Raw genomic sequence first — 16355 nt, 5'->3', positions numbered from 1 at the left:
CAGTAGCGGCTTATAGTCCGGAATTTACGGTAGTGGGAGTGACTGGGGCACCGAAATGTGTTAGAAAAATCTAAATAACGCATTATCTGCATAAACTTAAATTAAACTCGTTCAGTTCACTAATATTTTGTTATGATACGCTAGTGCTATTCTCCTTTGAGTCCGGAGTTACCTGTTATCATCATCCAGGGTCTGTAGATTGATCTACTAACCTCTGACCTGGATGATGTCACCTGAGCGCTGCGCGACGGTCGCCTTGTTTACCTGTTATTTGCATCTACTAGTTTTTTGCAACATTGCTGAATATTTTTCCGATTTTGAGATTGTGGACGACGACTTTGTTTATGATGGACGTCCTTACCGTTTTGAGCCAGAATATACCGATGAGGAGGTCGCTGAAAGGAGGATGAGGAGGCAGAGAGAGGAACAGCTGGCCAAAGAACAACAAACCGCTGCACGTCCCCAAATAGATAACAGGTAACTCTGGACTCAACAGGGAATAGCACTAGTGTATCATAACAAAACATTGGTGAAATTAACGAGTTTCGCGGCAGATAATGCGTTATTTAGAGGCTGCGTTTCGGTGCCCCGGTCACTTCCACTATATGGATATAGTGGTGCTCCGCTGGAGCTAAATATCATCCAAACGACTCCAAATGACACCAAAGTTATATGGATGAGTAAACGATCGTATTTTATGCCAGAAATAAGGTCCAGGTTGTAAAAAAAACTGTAATTCCCCTTTAAATCATTAAAAAGTTAGTCAGAGTTGATGAGGAGGGGAAATAATTTACAAAAGAAAAAAAAAATATTCTTTTCTAAATTTAGAAAGCCACAGAGAATTGGGTGGGGCTTTAGTCTTTAATTTTCTTAGATGGACAGCATCGTGTCAGGATGGAGGTGAAGGTCAGTATGTCGGGTACAGAGGTTCAGAGGTGAGTGAGGCCTCCGTGGACCTGACTTTGCATTTATTTTTATTTTTTTTTATCCAGATCCTTCCACAGCTGCTTGAGATCTGGGGAAGATGGAGACAGAGTCAACACCTTGTAATTGTGTTCCTGAAACCACACCACACCATACCATATTTCTATTTTATTTTATTTTATTTTTGTGACAGGGCAGATTATCCAGCTGAAAGAGGCCGCTGCTTTCAGGGAATAACACTGTACCACGTCTGTAATGCTTAGGTAGGTGGTAAAAGTAAATGAAAGTCTTGAGAAAGATCTGACAAAACTGACATCTTTGTGCACATCTCTAAAAGACTTAACGCCCTGACCGTGCCTCAAGTGTATAGGTGTTCTCAATAAGAGCTGGAGGGCTTAAAGGCATCGATGAGGAGGACCACACAGACATAAAATGATGTTTGATTAATTGAAACTACATTTTTTTTTTGTGTAGCATTTAGTACAGGCATCAAAAGTAAGACTGTCAAATATAAGTAGGAACTCACGCACTTCCCCTTTTACCAATCTACAACCCTCTACGGATTCAAAGATCAGTACAAGTGCACCGTGACGCTTTGACCTCAGTTATAACGAGAAGATGAGCTGCATGTTAAAACTGACAGAGGAGCATTGAAGGGACACATTATGTCACTATGGTCTGAACTCACTGTACATAAGCGTATGTAACATCTATAACACCTCCACGGTCTGAGATGGAGCTTTTATAAATAGCGTAAGCTGCTGGTGCGCTGCCACACGCCCTGCCAGCTTCCTCTGTGAAGCTCCAGTAAACTCACTTACAGACACATTGCTTTATTTTTCAGAACCGAAAAAAACACGTGGGAGGGGCGGCATTTTATTTGCTTGAAAACGAGAAGCTGTTGTAAAGATGAGTCAGGGAGCTGCTGAGGTGAAGGGACAAGAGGCGGCAGGCATGGATTTATCGACGAGACGCCGGGAGGACGATGGCAAGAGGGAAACACCTGCAGGTGAGTCTCAAAAGATTTGAAAGTTTAAATAAACAAGGAGTTAAATGAACTGAGTTAAACACACAGTTAGGTCCATATGTGTTTGGACGCTTTCTTTGTCGTTCCAGCTGTTCATAGTTGGGACCTCCTACAATTAATCTCCAGAGGTTTGCTAGTCTATACAGACTGTATGCAATATCACATTCTGACACTAAAACAGGAGCCTTCCAGAGAAGATGTTTTAGTTTTACTTGCTGCTGATCAGCCTTCGACATCTCACATGTGTTCGTTGAGGATGTAATGCATTGTACCAAAAAGACTGACCGTGATCTACAGTTAGCGCCATATACAGTATGTTTGCACAGAAACGACTGCATGTCGATTCGGCGAATGTGGGTTTAAAGTGCAGACTCTCAGCTTTAGTTTGAGGATGTTTATTTCTGAACTGACGCAACGGTGCGTGTACTTCTCCAAAAACCACTCTATAACAAAGCCAACTGGACTTGTTTGAGTTTTCTTGAAGATCTTTCATCCAAGAGGCATCTTCAGTTCTGGGTGACTGGTTTTAACATCTGTCCGTCCTGAGATCCACACGACCAAGCTCCGTTGACGAGCAGATACTCGCCTGAAATCAGATGTGGTTCAGGCTAACCTGTCATTCAAAACGGACCCAGGAGCAGAACAAGAGGTTGAGGATGAGGCTGAAGCTGGCAGACAGGAAGCTGAAAATGGCAGGCCGGGGGTTTAGTGGAGTGGTGCAGAGATGGGCTGGAGAACTGGCAGCAGAGGTGAAAGGTTACAAAAAGAAAATACGTAAGACAACCTGCTGCACAGAGATGACGTACTGGCAAGGAGTGGATGAGAGACTGGGGTAGCTTCGCAGCAGGGCTTGACAGATGGACAGGCTTCCTTTACTACTCTTTCAAAGCACCTGTCTTCTCTGGATAAAATGTGCACGGTGCAGGAATTACAACCACTTCTATCGACATCAACTTTTTCTGTTCTCTGAAGGTTTAAAGGGGAATTGCCGTTTTTTACAACCTGGACCTTATTTTTTGCATAAAATACGATCGTTTACTCACCAATATAACTTTGGTGTTTGGTGTCATTTGGAGTCGTTCGGACGATATTTAGATCCGTGTATATCCATATAGTGGGAGTGACTGGGGCACCGAAACGCAGCGTCTAAATAACGCATTATCTGCCACAAAACTCATTCATTTCACCAATATTTTGTTATGAATCGCTAGTGCTGTTCCCCGTTGAGTCCAGAGTTGCCTGTTATCTATTCGGGGACGTGCAGTGGTTTGTTGCTCTTTGGCCAGCTGTTCCTCTCTCTGCCTCAATGAGGCTTCAATGAGCTCCTCATCAGTATACTCTGGCTCAAAACGGTAAGGACGTTCATCATAAACAAAGTCGTCGTCCACAACCTCTGGAATCAGAAAAATATTCAGCCATGTTGCAAAAAACTAGCAGTAGCAAATAACAGGTAAACAAGCCGACCGTCACGCGGCACTCAGAGATGACATCATCCAGGTCAGAAGTTAGTAGGTCCATCTACAGACATTGGATGATGATAACAGGTAACTCCGGACTCAGCGGGGAATAGCACTAGCGTATCATAACAAAATATTGGTGAAATGAACGAGTTTCGTGGCAGATAATGTGTTATTTAGAGGCTGCGTTTCGGTGCCCCAGTCACTCGGGGCGACTGTGGCTCAGTAGGTAGAGCGGGTTGTCCACGAACCAGAGGGTTAGCGGTTCGATCCCCGGAATGTACCACATGCCGAAGTGTCCTTGAGCAAGACACTGAACCCCCAGTTGCTCCCAGTGCGTGGCACTGGTGTGTGAATGTGTGTGTGCTTGTGTGAGCGAATGGGTAGATGTGTCTATGACTGTAAAGCGCTTTGAGTACCAGTAGGTAGAAAAGCGCTATATAAAAGCAAGGCCATTTACCATTTACCATTACTCCCACTATATGAATATACGCAGATCTAAATATCGTCCAAACGACTCCAAATGACACCAAAGTTATATGGGTGAGTAAACGATCGTATTTTATACCAGAAATAAGGTCCAGGTTGTAAAAAAACGGTAGTTCCCCTTTAAGTCTCTGGGTACTTAAAAAGGAAACTAAGGTCATGATATGATATGACACTTTTTTCTTCAACTTGAACTTCAAAAAGTGGCCTCAAACTGATGCTTTTTTTGTGCCGTTATAGATGCAGGGTGCTGTCGAACTTGCTGTCACCTGACGCCTGGAGGGGTTGTTGCTTTGGCAACAGTTACCCTGGTTGCAGGACTCCTTTTGTCCTTCCTTTTATTCGGTGAATATGAATATAAAGCACACACATGTCCGTTAAGGCCGCATTTGATATAAAAAAAATGACAATTTGTCTAGTCACTTAAGTAAGATCTAAAACTGGTTAAGTGATACATTTGTATTTGTATCTGGAGAGTTTTTTTTTATCTGCGATCTTCAGCTGAACTCATGTGTAATAACTCTTTTGTCAGTCCTGTGGGCGGCTGCACCAGATCAGACCTCCAGAGAGTTGGGAAAGGAGCAGCTGGAGCATCTGCAGCTGTGTCAAAAGGAGCTCCAAGATCTGAATGTGATGCTCCACACCGTCACTCAAGGTAGGGGATTTTCTTCTTTCTTCAGCCTCAAACAGCAGAAGGCACTCATGGAATCAGCGGCTCCGGCGCTTGCAGGCTTATTTTTTTGGCCCCTTCTTCCTGTGTGGAGACTCCAGGTGCAGCTTGTGTCCAGGCGGCTGGCTCTGGTGGAGGAGCCACTGCTACTTCTTCTCATCCGGGCTGCAGGAAAATCGACGGTGGAACGAGAGCGCTGAGTTCTGCCAGCAGCACAACAGCAGTCTGGCTGTCATCAAGGACTCTGCAGAGATGGTAACTGTTGCGCTGTAGAAGAATGTGTACATATATAAACAAGACACAAGGTGAAACATGTGAAATCCCTTTAACATGGTTTCGTTTCAGTGTAATGCAAAAAGTTCTTGGCAAAATTCAGGGGCCGAGAAAGTCCAAGAGAAAGTCACAGACTCTCTTTATCCTTTAAATAAAACCTTTCTCGGGTTGATTTTAAACATAACTTTTGGTTTAAGTTACAGTGGAAAACTTTTCCTACATGTTGCTTCGGCCACAGGCTTTCATTCAAGGAGTGATGATGACGTTCTCCCAGTTTCCTTTCCTGTGGGTGGGACTGACGGACGCCAAACAGGAGGGTCAGTGGCGGTGGTGGGACGGGGCGGACATCCAGCACTATATGCCGTGAGTCCTGAATATAAGCTGCTCAGTGAAGCCAATCCACGCACACAGCGTCCCGCTAGTTCAATACTTACACTTTATATTGTTTAGTTTCATATTATTTTTTTTATTATTCTTGGACTTTATGTTGCTTGACATTCATTGGACTTACTGTGCATACGACAGTAAACACTTTGAAAGCAATAAATGCAGACATGTAATTGTGAATACATTAAATAACTGTCCTTTGAATTTCAATCTCAGAAATATTTATGAAGAATGTCTTTATCTCAAGTCACATACAGTATAACTGTAGACTGCATAAAAGCCAGACGTTGCCACCTGCAGGTATAAAGTGAAAACAATGCTGAAGTGGCCTGATGTGCAGTACCACCTATGGTCACTAGGTGATGGCTCCAATAGACTCCTGTAAATACGAAGTCAAGAAGCGTTGTTATCTAAATTCATGTCTTTTTGAAAACAACTCCTTAATTAAGTAAATTTAGGTCTCAAATGGGGTAATGTTTTGGGACTTGACAAGCCACCCCTCGCTCCTCCCCAGCTCCTCCCCCTCTTGTCCATATGGTAACTCCAAAAAAAACAAGATGGCGACGACCTAAGGTCAAACAGGAGGCTTCAAAATGGTCGTCCCCAAGCCAATGAGTGATGCTGTGGTCACGTCCATCTTTTATAAACAGTCTATGCATGCAACACAAATACAATGCATACATAAGAAATTTTTTTGGAAAAACATAAATAAAAAAATATATGTGGGAAAAATAAACAAAAAAGAAATTTTAATTTATACCTTTTACTTTTGAAAACTTTGTAGGATATAATTAATTTCAGTGCGGTCATCGTAATAGTATAGCCCAGGCCTGGCCAACCCGCGGGTCTTTGCCCGGTTTCATGCAGCTCTTACGTTCATGTCGAATTCTGTGTTTACGTTACGCGCATCTGATGCAAATGACTTGGAGGGAAGAACTGTTGAGTAGTGTAGGCCTACCACGTTTGCTCTCAAAATGGCAGGGAAAATTTTTGAGAAGGATTGTTGAAGGCAAGGAATGCCAGAAGTCTCACGAAGCAACATGCATGGTAAGAGAAAAAATGTAAATTGTAAGTTGTAAATTATATTTTTGTTTGTAGACATGAACTGAACATTGAACTGAGAGTTTGTTTGTGAGACAGTGCACACAGTGTTCACTGTTGAAAATGACTGGAACTGTGGTCTAACTTCTGTGGGAGTCAGTTTTTGTCATTATCATGATGACGTGTGACATTTACAGTAAATCTGGCTCTTTGCAGTAACACAGTAAAAATTGCGGCTCTTAGCCTCTGACTGGTTGGCCACCCCTGGTATAGCCCAATATATGTACAGCATTTTCTATGAAATTGTACTGAACTTTTAACTAATTACTTAAAACTTTATTCTAAATGTATGAGCATAAGGAAATTCAAACACAAACCACAGAATATTTTAAATTTGCTTTCCACATCCACAAACACCATCTAAAATTCAAGTTTTATTATTTAATAATTAATTCATAATGTAGTTTAGTTGACACTTATCTGCTCCTTAGCAATCACCATGACTGTAACACCTGTACCTGTGTGTGTGCGTGTCTTCTGAAGGGTGACGGTGGACTGGGATGCCGATCACAGGGACTGTGCCGACCTGAGGGGAGGTGGGAGTCTGTTCGCGGCCGACTGCGAGGCGTACGGCCCCTGGGTTTGTAAGAAGGAATCCTGACATGCAGCATGATCATCCACACTCGTGTTATATTTCACATTTCAAACCATGTGCTGCAAAACACAGACTCCAACTGAATCTGAACGCCAGCTTCCGCGAATTTATGAATAATCTTGATGGATAAAGTCTGTTTTGAAAATGGCATGACTTTTTTTTTTTTTTTTAAAAGTGCTTCATGATTATAAAGACATAGCTGTAGCTGATTTGTGGATGGGTTTGGTTTTCAGAGAGTTATTTAAATCTGTGTGGGAAACACAAGTCAAAGAAAAGTGGGAAAGAAGAGATAGATACCGAAGACATTACCAAGTTATTTGTGTGAAACATTTATTCGGTGCATGTCTGAAAGTGCATTATAGGGTGCATGCATGAATGAAGGTGCACAATGTGTCTACACACACATGCTGCAGAAATCTGAAGGACATTTTTCCGTATATGTGATGATTTTCTGCAGAGTCAGCGTTTTCATTAGGACCCAGTCTCTTAAAATAAATGCTCTCATAGCCCCTTCGCTGTTTTGTTTTTCTCACATTGCTCCAAAGAAACGAGCATACATTTACAGTGCCACGACTACACACATCAGTGAGATCATTAGCACTTTAATAGAGTTCCTTAAACTGTGTGTGTCCACAGACAGTTTTGAACTGAGGTCACATTTAGGGAAATGATAAATATCTTGTGTTTGCTTTTTTAAGTCAGACTTAAAATGTATGGTCTGACTTTTGCTTTTAATAAAATCTTCCAGCAGAACATTTTGAGTTCATTTTCTTTAAGTCAGACTAAATTCTTTCTGTCAGTTGACTGAGATCTTGTCCGGCTGGATGACTGTCATGAGTGTGCGACCGTCCATCGGAGCAAACAGAGGGTACAGCTTCCCTCTGAAGTTTCCGTTGAAGGTGTAGATGTGGGACTTGTTTTCCGCGTTGTAGAAGGAGATCTGGCCTTCTTCGTAGTCCAAGTAGATCCCCATACGACGCGGCACCAGGCTGACGGGCAGCTGCGTCTCCGGCTTGGTGCAGGCGTAAAAATGGTTTGTGCTCCGCCACAGGGCCCAGTAGCCGTCCTTTGGGGTCATGGGGAAGCGCCCTTGCCTCTTGGAGTCGGCGGTGGTCGCTCCCACTCGCCAGTAGCCGTTGTTGGCTATGTCAACCTCCCAGTAGTGGCGGCCGCTGCCGTAGCCCTCCCAGCCCAGCACGCAGGGCCAGCTGTCAAAGCGCTGGGAGCTGTAAGGTAGGTCCGCCGCTGAGAGGCCCTCCTGGACCTGACGCTGATCTTCTGAAATCACCAGCCACGGGTAATTGGTCATGGAGTCGAGGATAACATCAGCTATAAGGAAAAGAGATAAATGAGCTCTTACTACAGCTGTTAAAGAGCAAGAATTTTTTTTTTGGATGATATTTGAGATGATAAAGTTCTTACCTGCTGCACTGCAAATCCAACTCCAAACTGAAAAGCAGAGGCACATAAAATATGTTATACTACTCATGGTGACGATACTTCTTTAATTTGTTTCATATTAAGCGATTGCAATAAATAAAAAAAAACACAAAACAACTGTCTAAAGTGACAATCATGAACAATGTTTGTATATACACACCTGAGTTGGGGATGTATCTTAGAGTTCCTGCTTCCCCGGTCTTTTGTTTTGACAGCAACCACAGCTGTGGGATAATATTCTGAAAAGGGTTTAAAAAAAAAAAAAGAGTCAGCCAGGTGTTCGGTAATAACCATGAAGGAGGCCTCAGTAAATCCTTGAATTGTGTGAACTTTTCAGGATATAACGCTGCACACCGTTAGCGCGTGGCCACCGCTGGGTTTATAATTGCATCATTGCCAAACACAAGGCTCAGTTAACCACCTGGGCTGTTAATATGTTAATATTAAAAATGAAAGTTAACCTTTCATTTCCCTCAGACGTTCATATTGAACAGCAGCCAAAGTTTATCTGTAAAAGTACCGCAAACTGAACGGTCAGACTTTGATTCCTTCAGACAATCGATTATGCCCTAGACACAGAAAGCCCAGGTGAGCAGCGTTATAGGAATTTAATGTGAAGTAGTGATGGGAAGTAATTCTGAAATCTTTGTTACTGCATCTGCACGATAATATTTTGGAGCAAATTTGGGCTACTAAAAATGTACAAATGGATTTAAGAAGCTGACATTTCCTTTCAAGGATATTAATATGTTGTGCTGCAAATTGCATGCAACTCCTCATCCCTGAATAAAAATGTAGAACCTTTAAAGCCCTAAAAGACATATTAGTACATAAATATGTACTTATTATTTGTCACATAAAGTGTTCACGTACAACACAGCGTCATCTGCAAATGTGGTCATAAATGATACGAAGATCTACGTGTTCAAGGACTGGATATTATCTGGACCAAGTCTGATAAGTCATACGAACTGAACCACTGAGTTCATTTACTGAATCTTTCAAGGAACAAGGTTCGCACAGATGACAGGTTGCGTAAGATTGTGTTTTACAACCTAGTGAAACTACTGACCCCTTTGTCACAGTTTTTGAGTTGACGCCAATTTTGTTTTATAACTTTACTTATGGTTTACTTATTATCAGCATAATCTTAATGTTTATCTTTAACGTTAATTAGCTGCTGCCTGGTTTTTATCACATCAGAGCCGATTTCCCGTAAATGTCAGTGCCCTCACCGTGCCGTCTTCCTTGAGCAGTGACCAGGTGATGAACTCCAGCAGAGGCATCAGCTTGACCATGCGTTTCTTCTTCACTGCCAGCAGATGCAGCACTTTCCCCAGCTCCTCGCTCGGCACGCCGCAGCTCTGCAAACACAAAAACGCTAGTTTCAGCTGAGGGATGTGGAACAGGCTTCTTAAACAAACTTTACCTTCATAACATTTTAATACGCTTAACTACGATGTTAGCAGCTTTGGAGCTTTAGTTGTAGGTTTTCGACCCCTCACCTCAGTCGTTTTCTGCAGCTCCTTTGCCCACTCCATAATCCTGAGTTGTGCCTCCTCTTTGGTATCGTCCTTCTTTTTATCCTTCTTTTTATCCCTTTGACTCTCAGGGGCTACCTTCAGGATCTAAAGACACAAACCGAGTGAGTAAATATTTATATTTTTCAGTTTGCTATACTGTATATCAGAGTAATTTAAGATAAGGTAAGATAAGATAAGATGAGACACGCATAGGTGTACATAGTACAAAAGTACTACAGTACAACAGTAATAATTGCACATGACACACAAGGTAAACAACAAGGTTTACAATAAGTGTAAATGTAAAACTGAGCAAAATACAATAAAATATAGATTGTAAACTCAAAATCATAAACTAAAAGGGGTGTGGTTCGTGTATATACACACATTTACAGTATTGAAAACAGCTATGTGAGTAAAGTACAGTGGTGCAGTGGTATTTAAGTCCGGAAACTCCGTAACTGACCTTGTCGACATGGCGGAGTTCATCAGCCCACTCCAGGATGAGTTTCCTGCTCTCCTCTAGGCTACGTTCAGTGTGATGGTCCTCCGCCTTACTGGTTCCTTCCCCTGGGCCCAGGCTGTCCTGCTAAAACACATTGCACACTTTCAAATACGTTTCAAGCACCTTTATATATTATGCACGACAGATGAAGAGAGTGTAGTGCCACAACGTGACAGTAAATGTTTGTTCACAGAGAATCAGCCGCAGCTACTATCTGCATCCACCCACTCAATTAACATCGACATCAGTTTCTACATGAGCAAGCACAAGCAGCTGAGTCCCATAGCAACCCTTATCCAACCCGCTCGGCTGTTCATAAATCCCGTTTACTAGGAATCGTGACGTCCTCACTCAGTAAGACTGAAAGAAACAAGTATCTGCCCTCGTGAACTTATAACTTGGTGAAATGATTAACCTTATAACCTGTGTCGTACCACTTTCATTTTATCTGAAAAGCTTTCGGTTTGGCTGATGTCTATGATGAAGGTTAAAAACTGGGCAAACATAATTTACTTGTCTTATTATCTATTTATTTGGGAGCCCTTTTGCATATAATCTGCTCCTTTATTTCGGAATTTACTAAAACTAGTGATTGCAAATATGTACAAACATGAACATGTGTCTGCTGTCTTTCTCCGGGGTCCTACCTTACACACTTGGTCCACCTGCTCCTTCCAGTTTTGGATGAAGTGCATGCACTCCTGCAGGCTGCGCAGGTCTTTCAGGCTGGGCTGATGAGGGTGCTGTTGCGGGAGACACGGCGTGTCACTCACAAATCAGGGAACGAGGACGAGAGAAGTGTCGGGCTTGACCCAGTGGCTTACCTGTGAGCTTTTTGTGTGGGTGCCAGAGACGGCGGACCTGCTGGGGGCCGAGCTGTGGGCCTGGGCGGTCTCACTGGGTAGCGTCCAGCGCACGGCCCCGATGGAGCTGCTCTGGTTGCTGCTGTCATCCTTGAGCAGACCGGACACCCCTGCAGGTGGAGAGATTCAGGTGAAAAACAGTTAAATAATGCCCATAACAGATTTCCAAACCTCAAGAAGAAAGAGGAAGCAACTAGAGGAAGAAATGTGTTTAAATCAGTGCCTTTAAATTAAACTAAAAGAATCTGATTATTAGCTTTTGAGTTTTATTATCTTTAAGTCCCATGATCTTCTACATGACACACAGAAAAACGAAATTAAAACATGCAAAAACAAATGCTAACAGACTCAGATTCAACAGGTTTATTTAAAAAGACCTACTTGTCTTAGGCTTTAGGATACTTTTCAGCTCCATGGTGGTTTCTTCACTGCTCACTGTGTCACACAGATCACACGAAAAAGACAAAATTAAACAAGAACCAAAACCACAAGTATCATGTTCCTTATTAAAACAAAACATTTCACCTTTTTATCTAGCCTACTATTACCAAATTATTCTTAATCATGCGTTAAACTGTAGTTGAAGGAGCTGGAGCTAATCCTAAATATTGAACGTAACGCACAACTCAGGTCGCGTTAACCGAATATTTTAAAATCTGAAGGCCATCTGTCATTTTGTCATTGTGACAGATTGCAGTTCACACCCCATATTAACTGGCTCTTGTCTCTCTTGATTAGTGGTGTAAGAGTCGATTAAGAGTCGGTTAAGTTTAATTTATCTGCCGGCCGAGTGAGTGGCTAGGTCGAGCAGGGATCCACGAGCAGCGGTTACGAGTCGGTTAAGTTTCGTTTATCTGCGTATTGTGCGTACGTGAGTGAGTGAGTGGCTGAGTGTCTCAGTTTCCTGGTGGTCAAGTCAGGCAGGGGCGTAGCACCAAATTCTGGGCCCTGTACAATCTTAATGTCAGTGGGCCCCTATAAATGAATTGATGCATTTGGCCTACTTGTGCTCAAACACCTATAAACATTGGGCTACATCTGGTTTGTGTTTTAACGTTTTGATCCATGACACCTTTTGATTTAAAAACATTTATTCTTGAACAGGAGCCAACAACTGTACACAGAGAATCAAATCGAATAAACTAATTTTTCGTTAAAATTGTTCTTCAGCTTGCAGAAAAAGACATAAAGCCTTGCTGAAGCCTTACACGAGATGTAGGGATATGTAATTTACTGACTCTGGACTATGACAACGTTAACGTTAATTGGATGTAGTTACACAACAAGTAAACTCGGTTCACCTTTCGGAAAGAAAGCAGTTAACAGTTGCTTCCCTCATTCTGCCCTATTTCTTTTTCTTTCTGCTCTTTCTTTTTCTGGTACCCCGATTTGTGTTTTTTGGGCGGCATAATGACAGTTAGCCTCCAGGTCATTCAATCTGCGCTCACTGACCTACCAGCCAACTAAACCAGTGGGGGCCTCTCCCTACTCGGGCCCTGGCTAGTCACGTCCCCTTTTCTCCCTACCACCATGCCAATGAAGACAGATAGTACGTTTTGTTTCTCTGCCGAGTGAGATGTAAGATGTTTGAATGGTGCAGTCTATTGATTATATATCAATCAAACGTGGTAGGACTGAATTGAGGCAGTTATATAAACGTCTAGATTCATGACTCTTGAGTCATCTTTGATGGCCGGTTATATGAGCTGAATCTTTTTTTTTTCCACCGCTGCTGAATATTAATTCAAAATGAATGAAAATTAAATGCTATTGAATATGTCATTGTTATCATTTTTAAAAAAAAATAAAGTGATGGGTAAAAATGGATTAAGGCAGGATTTTTATGACCCTGTCAGTTAAAATGACAGACGACGAAAAAGTCTAGTCTAAGTTATATTTTCTTTAAACAGTTCAAGAATCTGTTTGTTCAGACATTTTAAAATAAATGAAACATATATCAGAGGAATACTAAAATACATGTATATATGGAATAAAGCTACAAATTCTACCTAAATACAAAAATAAAATTAACAAATAAGATGAATTCAGAAAAAACACTGAAAATAAGCTTTTCTAAATTCAGCTGAGTATCTGAAGGCACAGTAAACATTTAGATTTGGCTCTTTGCTGTATTTTAAACCAGAATATAATTTTCTTCAACAACTCCACACTGTAAAACCTAATACGTTGACTTTACTTAAGAAAAAGAAAGAAAAGTCTTTGCCTCAAAACAAAAAACTAAATAAAGTCAACTTAACATGGTTAATTATTTTTTTTTGTTTAAGTACTACTTGATTACCACTACCTAATATATAGTATAACTTTAATTCATTCAGTTTGCTTCACTTCATTTCATTCATTTCAGCGTCCTCTAATTGACACAAGTTGCACACTGAAAATTAAATCCACCATCAACCACAACTTCAGATTTAGTTAAACTCGCTCAATTATTCAGGTTCTCTTATTTAAATCAAATGAATGTTTGATTCTACACAATCATCTAAAAGCGACACACTGGAATATGTGATTCCAGTATTATGACATTAGAGATGGTCCAGAGGCGCAGTGATTCTTCACCCTTAAGATTTAGTCTTTATGTCTTACCAGTGTCTGATGGAGCCCTCGGCCGTACACCTCCGCTGGTGGAGAAGACTGGACAGTGACTGCTGCCTCTGCGCCGTTTTTGTCTCCCTGTGCGCTGTACTGATCTTTGGACCGTTTTATGGCCTTCCTACATGTATAAGGAAACGTAACAGTACGTGACAGTAAGTGACGCACGTCCTCCAAGTCTGAAGAGGTGCTGACGTAAATTGCATTAAAAAAAACTGCAAGAAAAGTAATAACAGGCAGAGGGTCTTAGAAAATCATGTGTTTTCGCTTTTTCAATCACCATGTATAAGCAATTCATAACATATATAAAATACAGAAAAAAATATAGAAAAAAATTATTATTTTACTGTATGTATGTAAAATTTCATGTTAGTAAAATCAGCTGCTCATCTTTGCATTTACACTTTTTACATTGGGACATTTGCATGTCTGGTGCCAGTTAGTACAGATAACAGATTTTATAAAACTTTTTATTTGCTTTAATCTTCTCTCTAATATAAACCTTCATAAAAGAAATCGATCTGGAGACTGTCCATGTAAGGTCTTAGCTGAGATAAAAGAACAAAACCCCCATAAAGCTTTGACCAGATCTTACATAATATGAACACATGAGACTTTTAAACTAATGGAGTTTATGGTTTTATGGTCCTTTTTCATCCTTTCTCTCCCTTTGTGTTGTGTAACTAATATTAACTACTCTTATACCATGGTGAGGACTCAAAATAAAAGTGACTTTCCTGGTTCAAATGTCAAATACAGTAAAGAGCAGGAAACTGGAATATAATATATAATATAATATGAAATCAAAATCTGAAATCTGTTAAACTAAAATAAATATTTTGTGCGTCTTCGTGATTCCCACGACCACTTCTTCCCGCATGTTTATTGATCACTTTTCATCAGCCCGACAGGCCATAACAATACATTTATCAGCCTACTTTTATCGACCTACATTTGACTATTATTTATTGGTTATTTATTTATTGGCAGGGAAGTCTGCGCACTTCTGCAGATGATTTCCAGCGAGGGACGTGAAAATCAATGAAAGCCGAAGAAAAATAAATGACAGAGCTCTATAATATAATCCAGGAAAAACAGAAGAATTGAGATTACAGTGCAGTTACGCATTAGTGCAACATGTAAGACTTTAAAATGTTCTCAACAACAACCAAGTTCTGGTTTAAAACCTGTCTGCAACTGTAACTTTAACATCAGCTAGTCACTACTTACATGCACCGATCAGCCATGACATTATGACCGACTGGTTGATTATCTGGTTTTCATGGCAGCTGTTGGTGGGTGAGTGGGCAGCGAGTGAACATTTTAACCCTAAAATAGATATTAGAAGAAGAAAAAATGGACAAGTGGAAGGATTTCAGCGACTTCGATAAGGGCTGAATAGTCATGGCTAGACAACTGGATCAGAGCATCAAAAGCAAAGCTGCAGTGGTCCGTACCTATCCAAAGTGGTGCACATGGGGAGCCAAGGCTGACCTGTGTAGTCCAATCAAACAGACGAGCTACTGCAGAAAGGCACAGACCAGTCAGGGCGTCCATGCTGACCCCTGTCCACTGCCACCATGTGAGCATCAGAACAAGACCACGGAGCAATGGAAGAAGGTGGTCTGGTCTGATATATCATTTTCTCGTCACTAAATTGGGGAAGATATGGTACCAGGATGCAAGGAATACTATTTTGCCATTTCCCGGGGCTGTGCTTGGTTTACCACAATGTTCAGGTCACGGTACGTATCAAAATAACATCCACATAAATGGAACTGTGATTTTCCACAGTGTTGGGTACAAGTCTTTCCTGTATCTTGTGTCCTGATTATTAAATCCAGAAGTACTTTTTCACATAACTGCACTTCCAAGAAAAAAATCCCACCACTGATTACTGAAGGTGATATCGTGCCACCGCCATGGCAGATTAGAGGGCATGGTTACGCCATGGTTACGTAAAATCTATTGTCATGTTGGTGACGTGCAGGAAATAATCAGTTCATTAAAGTGAACTTGAAATCCCCTGGCTACAATCAAACCACTCCTTCCATGAGCAGTGAGCATGTTCAGGTTTATTACTCAAATGCAGGCAAATCTGTGACACTGTTGAATAAAGGTAAAAAAAAATAAAAAATAAAAAAAATCCAAACTCATTTGACTTGTTATATTTCTCTTTATGTCTTTTATTCGCTCACCACAAGAAACGTGTTTGGTTTTTATAAAAGTGGCATCACATCTCTGATTCTACGTCGTCCAAAGCAGGCTGCAGCGTCAGCGCGGTACCTTACAAATATGTACAAGTAAAAGGAATATAAAAACAAAATGAGTTGCTGTTCTTCCAGCTCCAGTGCAGGATCTGTCCAGGGCACCTCCCGTGAAATGTTTAGTTCCAGTTCTTGAAGAACTGCTTGAAGATGATGGTCTCCTTCCCCTGTGGCAGAATCTCCACCTGCAGCACAACACACATAAACGTTTACTGCTCAGAGAAGTT

At 41.3% G+C, this 16355-nt stretch overlaps 2 protein-coding genes across 2 annotated transcripts; one reads left to right on the top strand and one right to left on the bottom strand.

Annotated features, from left to right (window-relative positions):
- The first annotated feature begins 1788 nt into the window (after positions 1-1788).
- Positions 1789-7663, top strand: LOC311491038 (natural killer cells antigen CD94-like). The gene is made up of 6 exons (XM_084548873.1): positions 1789-1933; positions 4135-4239; positions 4427-4549; positions 4659-4819; positions 5076-5200; positions 6809-7663. Exons 1-6 carry the CDS (start codon positions 1834-1836, stop codon positions 6924-6926), a joined length of 732 nt encoding a protein of 243 aa, XP_084404999.1. The 5' UTR covers positions 1789-1833; the 3' UTR covers positions 6927-7663.
- A 53-nt stretch (positions 7664-7716) lies between these two features.
- On the bottom strand, positions 7717-15418 carry LOC311491305 (uncharacterized protein; the record flags this gene model as incomplete). The annotated part of the gene is made up of 10 exons (XM_084549211.1): positions 7717-8249; positions 8343-8369; positions 8521-8599; positions 9596-9724; positions 9866-9982; positions 10350-10472; positions 11036-11131; positions 11213-11361; positions 11633-11686; positions 15403-15418. 10 exons carry the CDS (start codon positions 15416-15418, stop codon positions 7717-7719), a joined length of 1323 nt encoding a protein of 440 aa, XP_084405337.1.
- Between the last annotated feature and the right edge of the window lie 937 nt (positions 15419-16355).

This window comes from Chelon labrosus, assembly GCF_963514085.1.
Source record: "Chelon labrosus genome assembly, chromosome: 1".
NCBI classification, from domain to species: domain Eukaryota; kingdom Metazoa; phylum Chordata; class Actinopteri; order Mugiliformes; family Mugilidae; genus Chelon; species Chelon labrosus.
The sequence above is the reverse complement of the archived record's forward strand: the minus strand, read 5'-3'. Positions and strand labels throughout refer to the sequence as shown.